Here is a 14,372-nt window from a genome sequence, read left to right as displayed (position 1 = left end):
CATTCCACTCCCCAATGAATAAAAAAATTCAACTGGAATATTTAATTCATTGACATCTGGGACGTGTTATTTTAGTTCTCTTTATTTTTTGTAGATACATACAAATATTAAACTAAAGAGAAAATATAGCTGATATAAAATAAGACAAAGGTTTTAACAATACAAATGACTGAAATCACGTATTAAACTAATCAATCAACTTATAATGTCATAAAGTTCATTTTGTCGCCGTTGATGACGTTTCCTTTTTTTTTTTTAACTGATTATAACCAATGGGTGAGTAGCTGCTCCCGACGTGTCCACCGTCTGGACCAATCAGCGTTGAGCTGCCTCTTTATAAAGCCGCCTTCCGCACTCGCGCTCCATTCTCTGTGAAGCTGTTGATACAGAAAAAAAATAAGACAGATCAAGGATAATGGCAAGAACCAAGCAGACCGCCCGTAAATCCACCGGAGGAAAGGCTCCCAGGAAGCAGCTGGCCACAAAGGCTGCCCGTAAGAGCGCACCCGCTACCGGCGGTGTGAAGAAGCCTCACCGTTACAGGCCCGGTACCGTGGCTCTGAGGGAGATCCGCCGCTACCAGAAATCCACTGAGCTGCTGATCCGCAAGCTGCCCTTCCAGCGTCTGGTCAGGGAGATCGCTCAGGACTTCAAGACCGACCTGCGCTTCCAGAGCTCCGCCGTCATGGCTCTGCAGGAGGCCAGCGAGGCTTACCTGGTCGGGCTCTTCGAGGACACCAACCTGTGCGCCATCCACGCCAAGAGGGTCACCATCATGCCCAAAGACATCCAGCTGGCCCGCCGCATCCGCGGAGAGAGGGCTTAGACTCACTCACTCCCCCCGAAACCCCACAACACAACGGCTCTTTTAAGAGCCACCTATCTCAACTCAAACAGCATCATGACCTAAACAATATTCGTACTTAATTTAAAATTTTTAATTTCGTGTGAGACATATTTCTTATCTGATCATATCATGACTTCTTGAAAAATACAAGACATAACTTATTCATTTTAAACTCAGAAGTATAAAACCAGAGATGCAACAATACAAAGTGTATGAAAATGCCATTTCAAACTCAGTAAAAAATAACAAGACCATTGAATGAATACAAATGAACTAACTATTAATAACTACTATAAAATGAAAACACTGTTATCATAAATGGCTTGTATTCTGTGTTGTGGTTTAATCTGAGGTGTTACACAAGGTTTGTTGTGTTTCCACAACTCAATGGTTTAGTTACTCTGTTCCCAAATTACTTCCAATGACTGAAGTGTCGAAAGTATCTATATTTTGATTCGAGAATGGATTTTAGAGCCTTAACACCTGGTACCGGAGGGATCGATGTTTCAATCTCGATGTGCACATCTCTACTTGTGACAGTGACATCTAGTGGTCATCGGCGGCTACAGCAGACACTCACTTTGAGCAACGTTTAACAAGCCAAGTTGATTGCAGAGAACCCGTTTCAGTGTTGGACATATTGTCAGTTCTGTCCTGCTGTGACCCGGACATCTCTGGACTTAGACCCAGGGTTTTAAACTTTTTTTCAAATTACACACATGAACCATTCACAGGAGCAATACGACATCTGACACTATTTTCATTTTGTTGATGCTTCACTTCACTACTAGATAAACCACTTGCTGTTATACCTGTTATTTTTAACAAAACTAAATCAAACGGCGCGTAAATAAAAACAATATATTCTGCTATTGACACTGAGATGTTCACACTTCAAACTGTTTAGAGCGGGAATGACGGTTGAGTTGCGCATGCTCAGTCTCCCTCAGCAGACAGCCAATCGGATCCGAGCAACAGCACAGTGTGATTTCCATGCAGTGGATATAAATAGAGCTCCGTGTGCGTCCAGACTTCATCTTCTGAGGAAGTAGTAGCAGTCATCATGCCTGATCCAGTGAAAGCGCCCAAGAAGGGCTCCAAGAAAGCCGTGACCAAGACCGCCGCTAAAGGCGGCAAGAAGAGGAGAAAGAGCAGGAAGGAGAGCTACGCCATCTACGTGTACAAGGTGCTGAAGCAGGTCCACCCCGACACCGGCATCTCCTCCAAGGCCATGAGCATCATGAACTCGTTCGTCAGCGACATCTTCGAGCGCATCGCCGGCGAGGCCTCCCGTCTGGCCCACTACAACAAGCGCTCCACCATCACCTCCAGGGAGATCCAGACCGCCGTCCGCCTGCTGCTGCCCGGGGAGCTGGCTAAGCACGCCGTGTCTGAGGGCACCAAGGCCGTCACCAAGTACACCAGCTCCAAGTAGAGACTCCTCTACCGCCACCACAACAACACAAAGGCTCTTTTAAGAGCCACCCACTGCTACTGGAAGAGCGTTCTTTTCGTTGAGATTATCATACAAGTTGATTTACATTTTAGGAATTTATGAAAGTGGGAAAATAAATATACAGCAAAATGATAAACACTATTGTATATTTTAAGATATTAACACATTTTAACAATCGAGAAAAAAAAAATGGGCTTTGTTCAGTTTAGTGCAAAAAAATAATATCAACTACAAGCAAATGTCATTAAAAAAAATGGGAGCTATGGAACCTGCATTAAAAATATGAGGACAGCATAAACTTAAACAGGCTTAAATATGCATTAAAAATAACAACATACTTGTTCAGATGGTCTCCTTCTCAGGGATAATGTCCCTGTGTGTTGCATGGATTAGGACGGGGGACATATGTGGGGACGTAGTTTTCTGAGATGGCTGCACACATAGTAATATTCCCTCCTCATTTGGCTGGAACATCATTGGTTGCTCTCTGTCCAATACGATTCCTTCCATGTTAAATGTGTGCAGGGTCCCTGGCCTCCAGCTTTATTACAGAAGAGGGAGCCAGAAAAACTTGAACAACTTTTCCTGTGTAACATGACGCATTTTGGACAACTTATTATACAGTATGCACTGTGAATACACATACATAGAAGTGTAGCGCGTGTCACTACACAAAGTAAACAGTTTACAGCACTGAGTGTTTGAGTATAGAACACATACATGTTTTACCTGTACATCCTAGTGACTGATGTCCTTCACTCTGTTCTGTTCAAATGGCACATTTACAATAGTTTCATGCGCATTTCATTTCTCCTGAGCACTCGGTCAATTTTAGCGACAACAGAAACAGATTCAAACAGATTCAATATTCCCGAAGACGTTGTCATCCTCTATAACAGCACTCTGTGTCTCTCTCAAACTTATGGCATTGTTTGCAATCACCACTGCACAAATGACTTCCTCTCGTTGTGGAGTAGAAAGGAGCCATCTTCACATCTGCAAGGTTGTCTTGCAATCCTATCCTACATTCAATATCGCAAATCTTTACTGTAATACTACTGAGCACTACAATACACTAAACCTGTGTTGCAGTGAAGCTATAAATCTAAATGTAAAATGTAAAAAGTTCTTGTCCCACTGCAAGCTTTGTGTATGACACGATGACCGTGTGCAGTGCAGATTGTTTAGTGCTGAATTACTGTCTTTTTATACTTTTATACCTGTTCTCTCCACAAAATGTTTGAATAATCGAAATTACAGTGGTTCTCTAATATTTGTTGCTGCACCCTCTGACCAGCCTCAGCTACTGTGAGACCGTGATTAACAACATAATCCACAAATGTAGCCCTGATTTCATCAGAAGTCCACCTATGTACTTGGCCTCTTCTTCTTCCCCTTCCTCCCTCACTCTCGCCCTTTTTCCATGAGGCTCACCTTCTATTTTTGTGTCACAGTATTGTAGAAATCATCCACACTATGTGCTGTTTGGTTCATATATGCTTGTAGAGTGGACGTTTATGGGATTCAGCTGTGAGTGACTGTAGTTATCACTGGTTTCAACTAATACTTCACACACCGCTCCTCATCAGTGAAGGCTGAGGTTCATCTGAGAGAAACTGTTCAATTAAGGAGATAAAAAAAAATTTGAAAAAAAGATTTTGACAGCTAGTTCAACATGTTTGTATGTAATGACTCAAGTGAAATGAGGACAATAAGTTTTATATGGAATGACTATTTAACATTCACAGGTATAGTTCATTTTGACTGACATGACAGAAGCAAATGATAGTGTTAGAAAACAGCAGAGAGTTGATGTATGTCCTAAAGTATTTGCAATTTGTTGGAAGGAATGAGAAACTGCTACTATTATGTTCACAAACGACTAAGGGCGTATTCATACCAGGCTCGTTTAGTCTGCTTGAAACGGACCTTTTCTCTGGTGTGGACCTTTTGGGTAGGTGTGAATACAAATCAGCGGACTCCGGTGCGGACCAAGCAAGTGATCAGTCATTGGTCATTTCATTCATTCATTCATTTGTTCGTTTCTATTTTATACCAAGAATGAGCCATGGGTCAACGTAGGGCACAGAAGAGACACACTGCCTCCTGGATATATGGTCGGAGGAGAGCATACAGTGGGGGAAATAAGTATTTGATCCCCTGCTGAATTTGTAAGTTTGCCCACTTCCATAGAAATGATCAGACTCTGGTTTTTATGGTTGTTTACTGGTTATGGGTATAGACAGAATATCAGTCGAAAATGCATAAAAAACACACAATCTAAAAGTTATAAATTGTTATGTATTTTATTAAGGGAAATAAGTATTTGATCCCCAACAATTCACTTAGAATTCAGGCTCCTACAGATTGGCTGGTGCGCATGTGGCACACAGCTGTGCTCAGTCAACTATTTACCAATACTCCTGATCTTAACTCGTCATGTATATAAAACACACCTGCTCTAAGAATCAGTTTCTTACATTCCAACTTCTACAGCACCATGGGCAAGACCAAAGAGCTGTCAAAAGATGTCAGGGACAAGATTGTAGACCTGCACAAGCTGGTATAGGTTACAAAACCATCAGCAAAAGGCTTGGTGAGAAGGTGACAACTATTGGTGCCATTATTCGCAAGTGGAAGACCCATAAAAGGACCATCAACTGTCCTCGGTCTGGAGCTCCCCGCAAAATCTCGCCTCATGGAGTGAGGATGATGATGAGAAAGGTGAGGGAGCAGCCTAAAACAACACGGCAGGAGCTTGTTAATGATCTGGAAGCAGTTGGGACCTCCGTCACCAAGAAAACAGTTGGCAACACACTGCGCCGTTATGGATTGAACTCTTGCAGTGCCCGCAAGGTCCCCCTGCTCAAGAAGGCACATGTACAGGCCCGCCTTAAGTTTGCCAGTGAACATCTAAATGACTCAGAGAAGGCTTGGGAGAAAGTGCTGTGGTCTGACGAAACCAAAGTTGAGCTATTTGGCATTAACTCGACCCGCCGTGTTTGGAGGATGAAAAAACGTGAGTATGACCCAAAGAACACCATACCCACGGTTAAGCATGGAGGTGGAAACATCATGTTTTGGGGCTGTTTTTCAGCAAAGGGTACAGGGCAACTTCACCGCATTATGGGGCCAATGAATGCAGCCATGTACTTTAACATCTTGGACAAAAACCTTCTTTCCTCAGCAAGAACACTGAAGATGCCTCGTGGGTGGGTTTTCCAACATGACAATGACCCAAAACATACTGCCAGGACAACAAAGGAGTGGCTCAAGAAGAAGCATATTAAGGTCATGGAGTGGCCTAGTCAGTCTCCAGACCTTAACCCGATCGAAAACCTGTGGAGGGAGCTAAAGCTCCGAGTTTCCAAGAGGCAGCCAAGAAACTTGAAGGATTTAGAGACTGTCTGTAAAGATGAATGGGCCAAAATCCCTCCTGCGCTGTGTGCAAACCTGGTGACCAACTACAAGAAACGTCTCATCGCTGTGCTTGCCAACAAAGGTTTCTCTACAAAGTACTGACTTGTGTTGTGCTTGGGGATCAAATACTTATTTCCCTTAATAAAATACATAACAATTTATAACTTTTAGATTGTGTGTTTTTTATGCATTTTCGACTGATATTCTGTCTATACCCATAACCAGTAAACAACCATAAAAACCAGAGTCTGATCATTTCTATGGAAGTGGGCAAACTTACAAATTCAGCAGGGGATCAAATACTTATTTCCCCCACTGTATACATATATATATATATATATATATATATATATATATATATATATACACACACACGTATATGTACACACACATATATATATACACACATACACACACACACTGCCCAAGAAGACACACACACACACACACACACACACACTGTTCCTGTTTTTATGCTAAACTGAAATGTAATAAAACAATGTTATATTAAAAGTGTCTCATGTGTCTCATGAGAATTACAGGATGTAATTCATGAGAACATGTTATTTGTAGAATTGACTAAACCTGGATTATATAATTATAATCCAGTTATATAATAAAGTAAACATGACAAAAAAAAAAAAAACAAAAAACAAAACACAGATCTATACCAAAATATGAAATATCAACACTACTATATACAAAACTGACGCAGCTCTGATTGACAGTTACGCCAGTGTTCATGCGGAATTTAAAGACTTTCTTAAAATACAAAGCAATACAATAGAAAGCAGAGCTCTTCCAGTGGTGGTGGGTGGCTCTTAAAAGAGCCTTTGTTGGGTTTGTTGAGTTCCTCTCAGGACTCGGGTTTACTTCTTGGCGGGTTTCTCAGTCTTCTTGGGCAGCAGCACCGCCTGGATGTTGGGCAGGACACCACCCTGAGCGATGGTGACTCCTCCGAGCAGCTTGTTGAGCTCCTCGTCGTTGCGGACGGCCAGCTGCAGGTGGCGGGGGATGATCCTGGTCTTCTTGTTGTCTCTGGCGGCGTTTCCAGCCAGCTCCAGGATCTCAGCGGTCAGATACTCGAGCACCGCCGCCAGGTAGACGGGAGCTCCGGCCCCGACACGCTGAGCGTAGTTACCCTTCCTCAGCAGCCTGTGGACACGGCCGACGGGGAACTGGAGCCCGGCCCTGGAGGAGCGGGTCTTGGCCTTAGCTCTGGCTTTGCCGCCGGTCTTACCACGTCCAGACATCTTCTAGTTTGCTCGCTTTCTAAAAGTGAATAACAAAACCGCAGCCTCCTCTCTAGATAAATGTGCTTCATGCAAATTTATGCAAATATCACAGTGTTGTTGCTCTCACACGATTGGTTGCGTTCTGAGCGAGACTGAGCATGCGCCTCATAATGACTCCCCGACTTCGATGTCATACGAGCAAAAAAAAGTAAGCAAATAACTAAAACAAAAAGTAGATTTCATATGTATTGTTTTTTTTTATTTAATTTATCTATTTTAATCTCATCTTTCTTTTCTTTTTACTTGTGGTTCTTAAGAGTGTGCATCTAAGCTACTGAGACCAAGACATTTCCTTTCATTCAAGTCTATCTAGTCAATTTAAATAAGATAAAATAAGCTGCCACTCAGAATAAACAACGGAATAGTTATTGTACTGAAAGTGATGACGATAGTTTAGTTCTGATGGTTGTTAGTAATAATAATAATAAAAAAAAAAATCCACGAAACTTTGCTGAATATCATCATTTGATAAGAGCTCTTGGTTCAATTCAATCCAATTCAGTTTTATTTATATGGTGCCAATAACAACACAAATCAACTCAAGACGCTTCACAAAAACCAGCCTGAAACCTCCAGAGCAGCCTGAGGGAAAAACTCCCTTTAACAGGAAGAAACCTGGAGCAGAACCAGCTCATATGGAGGAACCATCTGCTGAAGACCAGCCGGGTAGAACCAGAGAAGATAGAGAGAGAAGAAGAACAGGAGAAACAAGATAAACTAACTTCTGTCATAGATACAAACATCAAGCTGAAGGAAACATGTAGGATCTAGTAATATAACACATAGCTGATGATCTGTGACAGTTTGTGAGTATAACAGGAATCATGGGCAGGTTGGTGAATAGTTCATCTAGGTAGGAGTGGACACCTGGAGGAGGACATGAAGACTGGGACAGATGTAGTTTATGGAGCTCCACAGGTCTGATACACAGACTCCAGACCATGAAGACTGGGCTGGTTGATGAGGCCACGGCAGCAGATGTAGCTTAGAACTCCACAGGTCAGATATTCAGCCTCCAGACCAGAGACCCTCACAAGATGATGGAGGGAGAGAGGGAGACACAGTGGTTAGTAAATTATAAGAGATAGAAAATAAAATGATAAGATATTAGAGGACAGGAGCCAGAGAAGAGAGAGGAGAGGACATGTCCTCAGTGCATCGTCCCCCTGCAGCCTCGGCCTATCGCAGCATAACTAAGGGATGGTTAAGTCCAGCTCTAACTATAAGCTTTGTCTAAAAGGAAAGTCTTAGTCCTGACCTTAAACGTAGAGACTGTGTCTGCCTCCAGAACCCAAACTGGGAGCTGGTTCCACAGGAGAGGAGCCTGATAGCTGAAGGTTCTACCTCCCATTCTACTTTAGAACCTCTAGGAACCACAAGCAGACCTGCACTTAGAGATGGTAGAGATCTGTTGGGACAGTATGGTTCTATGAGGTCTTTCAGATATGATGGAGAAATAATCCAGCCTGGAAGACACAAATGCATGAAGTAGTTTTTCCGCATCACTCTGAGAAAGGATGTTCCTAATGTTGATGATATTACGAAGGTGGAAGAAAGCAGTCCTGGTCACCTGCTTTATGTGAGAATTAAAGGACATATCCTGGTCAAATATAACACCAAGGTTTTTCACAGTAGTACTGGAGGCCAAGGTAACGCCATCCAACAAAAGCAGGTGATTAGATAATGAATCTCTGACATGTTTAGAGACAAATACGATAACTTCGGTTTCGTCTGAGTTTCATAGATATCACGTTAAAATTATCAACATTTCTTATAATTTTTTGGATTTAATGGCTGATCCTAGAAACCTATATTGTTGCTGTTCACACTTCATCAGCACATATTTATTTTCTGCTTTGGACACAGTCGAAGTCTTTCTTTGTGGATACCACAACGCAAGCAGTAGAAATGTGGTTAATTTGGCTATGATCAGATATTTATTTGATCATATTAACTTAAAAATGAAAAGTCTGTTAATGCCATTATTATTATTATTACTAAACTAAAAGGGCAGAAACATACAGGGCTTTTGATAAGAGCAACAGATTGTGTGTTGATGAACGAACATTTGTAACAAACAGTGATTCGTCTGTGGTGTTGATCCTGTGAATGGTCCGTGTGTAATTTGTAAAAAGGTTCAAATCCCCAACACCTGAGTCCTGAGATGAGATTAGACTCAACTTCACTGTCATTGCATTTAAACGACGTACAGAAAATCAAATGAGCTGACTTTTATAAGACTATTTATCCCTGGGGGGAAATGAAGGTTTTACTGAAGCAAAGAACAGGACAAAACACAAAGAAAAAAAAAGAGGAGGAAGAGAAGGCAGGAAAAACTAATCCAGTGTGTGAGGATCTGTGATCTGAGTTTGTTTCTTTTTATTGATGATATAATAAGTATATTATAGTAGATAAGACTTGTGTCCTGGTCACAGCAGCATGTAATTGGACAAGAACACATAAAAGAAACAATAATTTAACAGAAATTATATTAAAATATTATACAAAAAAATGACTGAAATATATAGAGAAACATTGAAATTGTAGCGTCGCAGTCAATAAAAGTGTAAGAAGTCTCGACTAATGGTCAATCAGTGGTTTAATAACTGAATAAAAGACAAACAGGAAACAAACATTAGGCTACATTTCATTACCAGATGCTGCTACGTTCTAATTAACATCTCAATTAATCTAAGTTACCTTATTCCTCTTGTTGACTGGCGCTAGTATTCCTTCAAAGTCTCCCGTTAATTCTGAACACCACCTTGACTTGTCTGCACAACCGGTTCAACAGGATATAGCAAATAAGACTTTTTAAAATAAAATAACAAATCAGCTGAAATATACTTTAGCAGTAAAATAAATGTCATACTCTCAGTAATGAGTTATAATCCTTTACATTCTGGGCCAGCGCTGATGGCTCCCTGCTTCATTAGTCCTCAACAACAAATCTGAGCCACATTTCAAGTAACAGACCAATTGTTTTACTAGTAAACCGGAATATAGACCTTCCTTTAATCGTTAGTTGCTGCTATAGTTGCATATGACCACCAGATGGCACTGGAAGTGGTTTTTTGAACGCTTTTCAGTGTAATCGCGAGAAGCCTGTTGTACTGATGCAACACAAGTACTTTATTAATCCCATTGGATCGAGTCAAATACTTTGTGTTTCAAGCAAACACAATTTATGGAAAGCAACTTTACAATGAGGGTCAATAGCAGTCGATACCGACGTTTAGGTCATGCTGCTGTTTGAGTTGGTGTTGGTGGCTCTTAAAAGAGCCGTTGTGTTGTGGGGTTTCGGGGGGAGTGAGTGAGTCTAAGCCCTCTCTCCGCGGATGCGCCGGGCCAGCTGGATGTCTTTGGGCATGATGGTGACCCTCTTGGCGTGGATGGCGCACAGGTTGGTGTCCTCGAAGAGCCCGACCAGGTAAGCCTCGCTGGCCTCCTGCAGAGCCATGACGGCGGAGCTCTGGAAGCGCAGGTCGGTCTTGAAGTCCTGAGCGATCTCCCTGACCAGACGCTGGAAGGGCAGCTTGCGGATCAGCAGCTCGGTGGATTTCTGGTAGCGACGGATCTCCCTGAGAGCCACGGTACCGGGCCTGTAACGGTGAGGCTTCTTCACACCGCCGGTAGCGGGTGCGCTCTTACGGGCAGCCTTGGTGGCCAGCTGCTTCCTGGGAGCCTTTCCTCCGGTGGATTTACGGGCGGTCTGCTTGGTTCTTGCCATGATCCTTGATCTGTCTTATTTTTTCTGTATCAACAGCTTCACAGAGAATGGAGCGCGACTGCGGAGGGCGGCTTTATAAAGAGGCAGCTCAACGCTGATTGGTCCAGACGGTGGACACGTCGGGAGCAGCTACTCACCCATTGGTTATAATCAGTTAAAAAAAAAAAAAAGGAAACGTCATCAACGGCGACAAAATGAACTTTATGACATTATAAGTTGATTGATTAGTTTAATACGTGATTTCAGTCATTTGTATTGTTAAAACCTTTGTCTTATTTTATATCAGCTGTATTTTCTCTTCAGTTTAATATTTGTATGTATATACAAAAAATAAAGAGAACTAAAATAACACGTCCCAGATGTCAATGAATTAAATATTCCAGTTGAATTTTTTCATTCATTGGGGAGAGGAATGCGTTTAGAACAATAAGTACAGAAAAATGACCAATGTAAATCAACATTATTATCCCATGAAGGTCTGACTTTGGAATCATACTCCAAATAAAAGTGGGAAATCACATTCCAGGCTGATCCAAACTCCTAAGGACTAAATGAGGCTGAGTGATGTGTACGTCCCTGATGCACGAGTATGATGAATGGAGATTATCATCATTACTAGTAATATTAAATGTGTTTTCATGGACACACTGTTTTTGGTTCCTGTGATCAATGAAAGGAGACAGAACGTGATTAATTAGCAGGTTCACTGAGACATTCACAGTCCATCTGGATTCGTGTTGTTCAGGAGCTCAACGTGTTTGTACTATAGCACTAAACTGACTCCATATGTTTGTAAAATACTTTTACTTCAGAGGCACTAAATTACAGAAATGTCAACATGTAAAAATATATATATATACACACATATACACTCACACAAGTGTTTTATAGCATATGTACATTACTGAGGTGAGACTACGTATACAGGTGAGTGTGCAAAATCTACTGTATTTAACATATACATAAAATAATACCAATTATCCATCTGTATAAATATATACATATTTCACTTGTATATACACCTTTTCACTAACTTGTCTGTAGTGTTACTGTATTAGTGTTTAATTTATTAATTAAGGTGGATGTAAGCAGACAGCTCTTTAGGGGAGGATGTGGTGGCTCTTAAAAGAGCCTTTGTTTGTTTGCAGTTTCCCAGAGGAGAGCTTTATTTCTTGGCCTTCTTGGCTGCGGTCTTCTTGGCTGGAGCCTTCTTGACGGGAGTCTTCTTGGCTGCCGCCTTTGGCTTCTTAGCGGCGGCCTTCTTGGGGCTCTTCTTCACCACCTTCTTGGCGGCGGCGGGTTTCTTGGCCGCTGCCTTCTTCTTGGGCGACTTCTTGACGGGTGTTTTCTTGACGGGTGTCTTCTTGACCGAAGCGGTCTTCTTGGCGGCAGCGGGTTTCTTTACCTTGGTGGCTGCCTTCTTCTTCACGGCCTTCTTTGCGGGCTTGGCGGCGGCTTTGGGCTCCTTCTTGGCGAGCTTGAAGGAGCCGGAGGCCCCGGTGCCTTTGGTCTGGGCCAGGGTGCCCTTGGTAACGAGCTTAGTGACGGCGGTGTTGATGCGCTTGTTCGCCTTGGCCACATCGACGCCTTTGCCGCCCAGCACCTTCTTCAGAGCCGCCAGAGACATTCCCTTGCGCTCCTTGGACTCGGCCACGGCGGCCACGATGAGCTTCGGGAGAGTGGGTCCATCTTTCTTCGCCTTGGGAGCGCTCTTCTTCTTCGGGGCTTTCGCCGGAGCTTTAGCCGGAGCCGCTGCTACTGGAGCTTCCTCAGCCATGTTCAGTATCAGATGTGGAATCTGAGCGTAAGATCTGGTCTGATCGGCAGGAGGCGGAACTTATAGCGAACACGAGAACCGTAGAGAAGCAACGCGCAGCAGGAGGCGGGGCTTACAGCGGCCATGAGAACCGTAGAGAAGCAACGCGCCGCGCCGCTCTGCCGCCGCCTCTCCTGCAGCCTCACTTTGTGTTTTCTCTTCCACTTCTAGGACACATAAAACACACAAAACTACAATGTACACTCACGAGTTGCACGGGAGCGGAGAGGACACCCGTGTCCCTCCACACTGAGCCCGTGTTTGTCTTCCTGGGCTCCTCCAGTGAGTCCCAGCAGGCTTCAAACCTCCCGGATTCACGGTGACTTTGTGCAACTCGCAGCGACTTTTCTCCACGTTTCGTCTCCAAAAAACTATTAAACCGGTTCGAATTCAGTAAACTAGATATGTCGATGGTAGCAGACACATCTGGGGACGGAACCAGAGTCCAACAGCGGCTCTAGTGGGTTCTACTGCCTTTGAATTGAGACACTTTTCAGAGGGAGTAAACACACGGACGCCAGCGCTGCTCCGGGCGGATCTATGTCGCAGATGATCCTCAGGAACAGACTTCCCTTCTCCACTAAACGATGCTGGGAACACTCAGTAACTCACGGATCATTACAATCAGAAGCTTCAATCTCTATCAAGAAATTATAGAGAGATTACAACATGTTTATTACATCTCCTGTGTCAGTCTGATCTGTTCGTGGCTGGATGATGTGGAGCAGTAGATACCAGTATTCACACCTAATCAACACATCAACATACACCAGTTTCTCTTTTATCTCAGAAGAGACATTTTCATTTTTAATTACATGAAACTCTTTCTATATTGATAGATCTATATCGATTCTAGTATATATTTAATACATTCAACTTCATATATTTTTAATAATCTCCCCTTTATTCAGGACTCCAGGAAGTCTTGTATGAATCTTGTATCTGGTCCCAGATGAGGTCTGAATAATAAAATGTGTTCCTACCATAACATATATAATATAGAGAGGGTTTTTGTTGTGTGTCAATCAACTGGACTACAACAACCTCGTGTATGCTGAGATGTTAATGTGTTTGTCACGATAATAGTGCTGCCTATACGATAGAGCGCATGTTCAGATGTCGGTTTTCTCATAGGGATCGTGTGTGATTGGGTTTTATATCTGATGCAGTGTTACTCTCCACCATCTCCAGGAAGATGCAACAAAGACAATGGTCCCAGTGGCTAAGGAGCTGGGAGAGTCACCTCATTAGGCTGCCGTGAGAAAAGCTCCACGGAGAACGAGCATCACGTCACTGGAACAGACCCAACATACAAACCACTTCTTCAGCCCAGCAAAGGCAGGTGAAGCTATAAAACTACTGAATGTAACAGGTCACATCTATCTCCCGCTACAGCTTCAACATCTGGAGGCTGGAGCTGAAGGACCTGGTCAGTAGCTTTGCTTTAAAGTCGGTTTCAGAGTTTTGACCTCATTCGTGTCCCATTTGCTTCTGTGGTGACATTCGGTGCCTTGATCACAGAGTCCAGAGGAAACTCCCAGTGTCGGCGCTGAACAGGATTTAGGCAGAATAAACATATAAACACATCACGGGGTTGTGACGTCATTGTCGACCTCACCCCTTCACCGTCTCCTCGTTAGTATAGTGGACAGTATCTCCGCCTGTCACGCGGAAGACCGGGGTTCGATTCCCCGACGGGGAGGGATCTTTTCCTCCCTCCTCCTCCTCTCTAGACTCTGAAAAATTAAATTGCAATTTTGTATATTCCTCAGTGCAATAAATGTTCCGAGCAGTTACAGAACATGTGA

General features: G+C 43.0%; 5 protein-coding genes and 1 non-coding gene across 6 annotated transcripts; 3 read left to right on the top strand and 3 right to left on the bottom strand.

Moving 5' to 3' along the window:
* The first annotated feature begins 357 nt into the window (after positions 1 to 357).
* Positions 358 to 1,715, top strand: LOC125021553 (histone H3). Its single transcript, XM_047607668.1, has one exon. The coding sequence runs from the start codon at positions 416 to 418 to the stop codon at positions 824 to 826; it is 411 nt and encodes a 136-aa protein (XP_047463624.1). The 5' UTR covers positions 358 to 415; the 3' UTR covers positions 827 to 1,715.
* Positions 1,716 to 1,827: 112 nt separating this feature from the next.
* Positions 1,828 to 2,380, top strand: LOC125021561 (histone H2B-like). The gene has a single exon (XM_047607676.1). The coding sequence runs from the start codon at positions 1,911 to 1,913 to the stop codon at positions 2,280 to 2,282; it is 372 nt and encodes a 123-aa protein (XP_047463632.1). The 5' UTR covers positions 1,828 to 1,910; the 3' UTR covers positions 2,283 to 2,380.
* Positions 2,381 to 6,533: 4,153 nt separating this feature from the next.
* Positions 6,534 to 7,002, bottom strand: LOC125021558 (histone H2A-like). The gene has a single exon (XM_047607674.1). It carries the CDS (start codon positions 6,974 to 6,976, stop codon positions 6,593 to 6,595), a length of 384 nt encoding a protein of 127 aa, XP_047463630.1. The 5' UTR covers positions 6,977 to 7,002; the 3' UTR covers positions 6,534 to 6,592.
* Positions 7,003 to 9,382: 2,380 nt separating this feature from the next.
* On the bottom strand, positions 9,383 to 10,801 carry LOC125021551 (histone H3). The gene has a single exon (XM_047607667.1). The coding sequence runs from the start codon at positions 10,746 to 10,748 to the stop codon at positions 10,338 to 10,340; it is 411 nt and encodes a 136-aa protein (XP_047463623.1). The 5' UTR covers positions 10,749 to 10,801; the 3' UTR covers positions 9,383 to 10,337.
* Positions 10,802 to 10,930: 129 nt separating this feature from the next.
* On the bottom strand, positions 10,931 to 12,568 carry LOC125021577 (histone H1-like). Its single transcript, XM_047607692.1, has one exon. The coding sequence runs from the start codon at positions 12,523 to 12,525 to the stop codon at positions 11,914 to 11,916; it is 612 nt and encodes a 203-aa protein (XP_047463648.1). The 5' UTR covers positions 12,526 to 12,568; the 3' UTR covers positions 10,931 to 11,913.
* A 1,626-nt stretch (positions 12,569 to 14,194) lies between these two features.
* Positions 14,195 to 14,266, top strand: trnad-guc. The gene has a single exon. It is a non-coding gene; the product is annotated as a tRNA-Asp (tRNA).
* Positions 14,267 to 14,372: the final 106 nt, after the last annotated feature.

The sequence above is a fragment of the Mugil cephalus genome, chromosome 15 (genome assembly GCF_022458985.1).
Source record: "Mugil cephalus isolate CIBA_MC_2020 chromosome 15, CIBA_Mcephalus_1.1, whole genome shotgun sequence".
Lineage (NCBI taxonomy): Eukaryota > Metazoa > Chordata > Actinopteri > Mugiliformes > Mugilidae > Mugil > Mugil cephalus.
The sequence above is the reverse complement of the archived record's forward strand: the minus strand, read 5'-3'. Positions and strand labels throughout refer to the sequence as shown.

What these genes read in the sequence shown, in the direction of transcription:
- LOC125021553 (XM_047607668.1), top strand. Translation starts at nt 416, where the DNA reads ATGGCAAGAACCAAGCAGACCGCCCGTAAATCCACCGGAGGAAAGGCT.
- LOC125021561 (XM_047607676.1), top strand. Translation starts at nt 1,911, where the DNA reads ATGCCTGATCCAGTGAAAGCGCCCAAGAAGGGCTCCAAGAAAGCCGTG.
- LOC125021558 (XM_047607674.1), bottom strand. Translation starts at nt 6,976, where the DNA reads ATGTCTGGACGTGGTAAGACCGGCGGCAAAGCCAGAGCTAAGGCCAAG.
- LOC125021551 (XM_047607667.1), bottom strand. Translation starts at nt 10,748, where the DNA reads ATGGCAAGAACCAAGCAGACCGCCCGTAAATCCACCGGAGGAAAGGCT.
- LOC125021577 (XM_047607692.1), bottom strand. Translation starts at nt 12,525, where the DNA reads ATGGCTGAGGAAGCTCCAGTAGCAGCGGCTCCGGCTAAAGCTCCGGCG.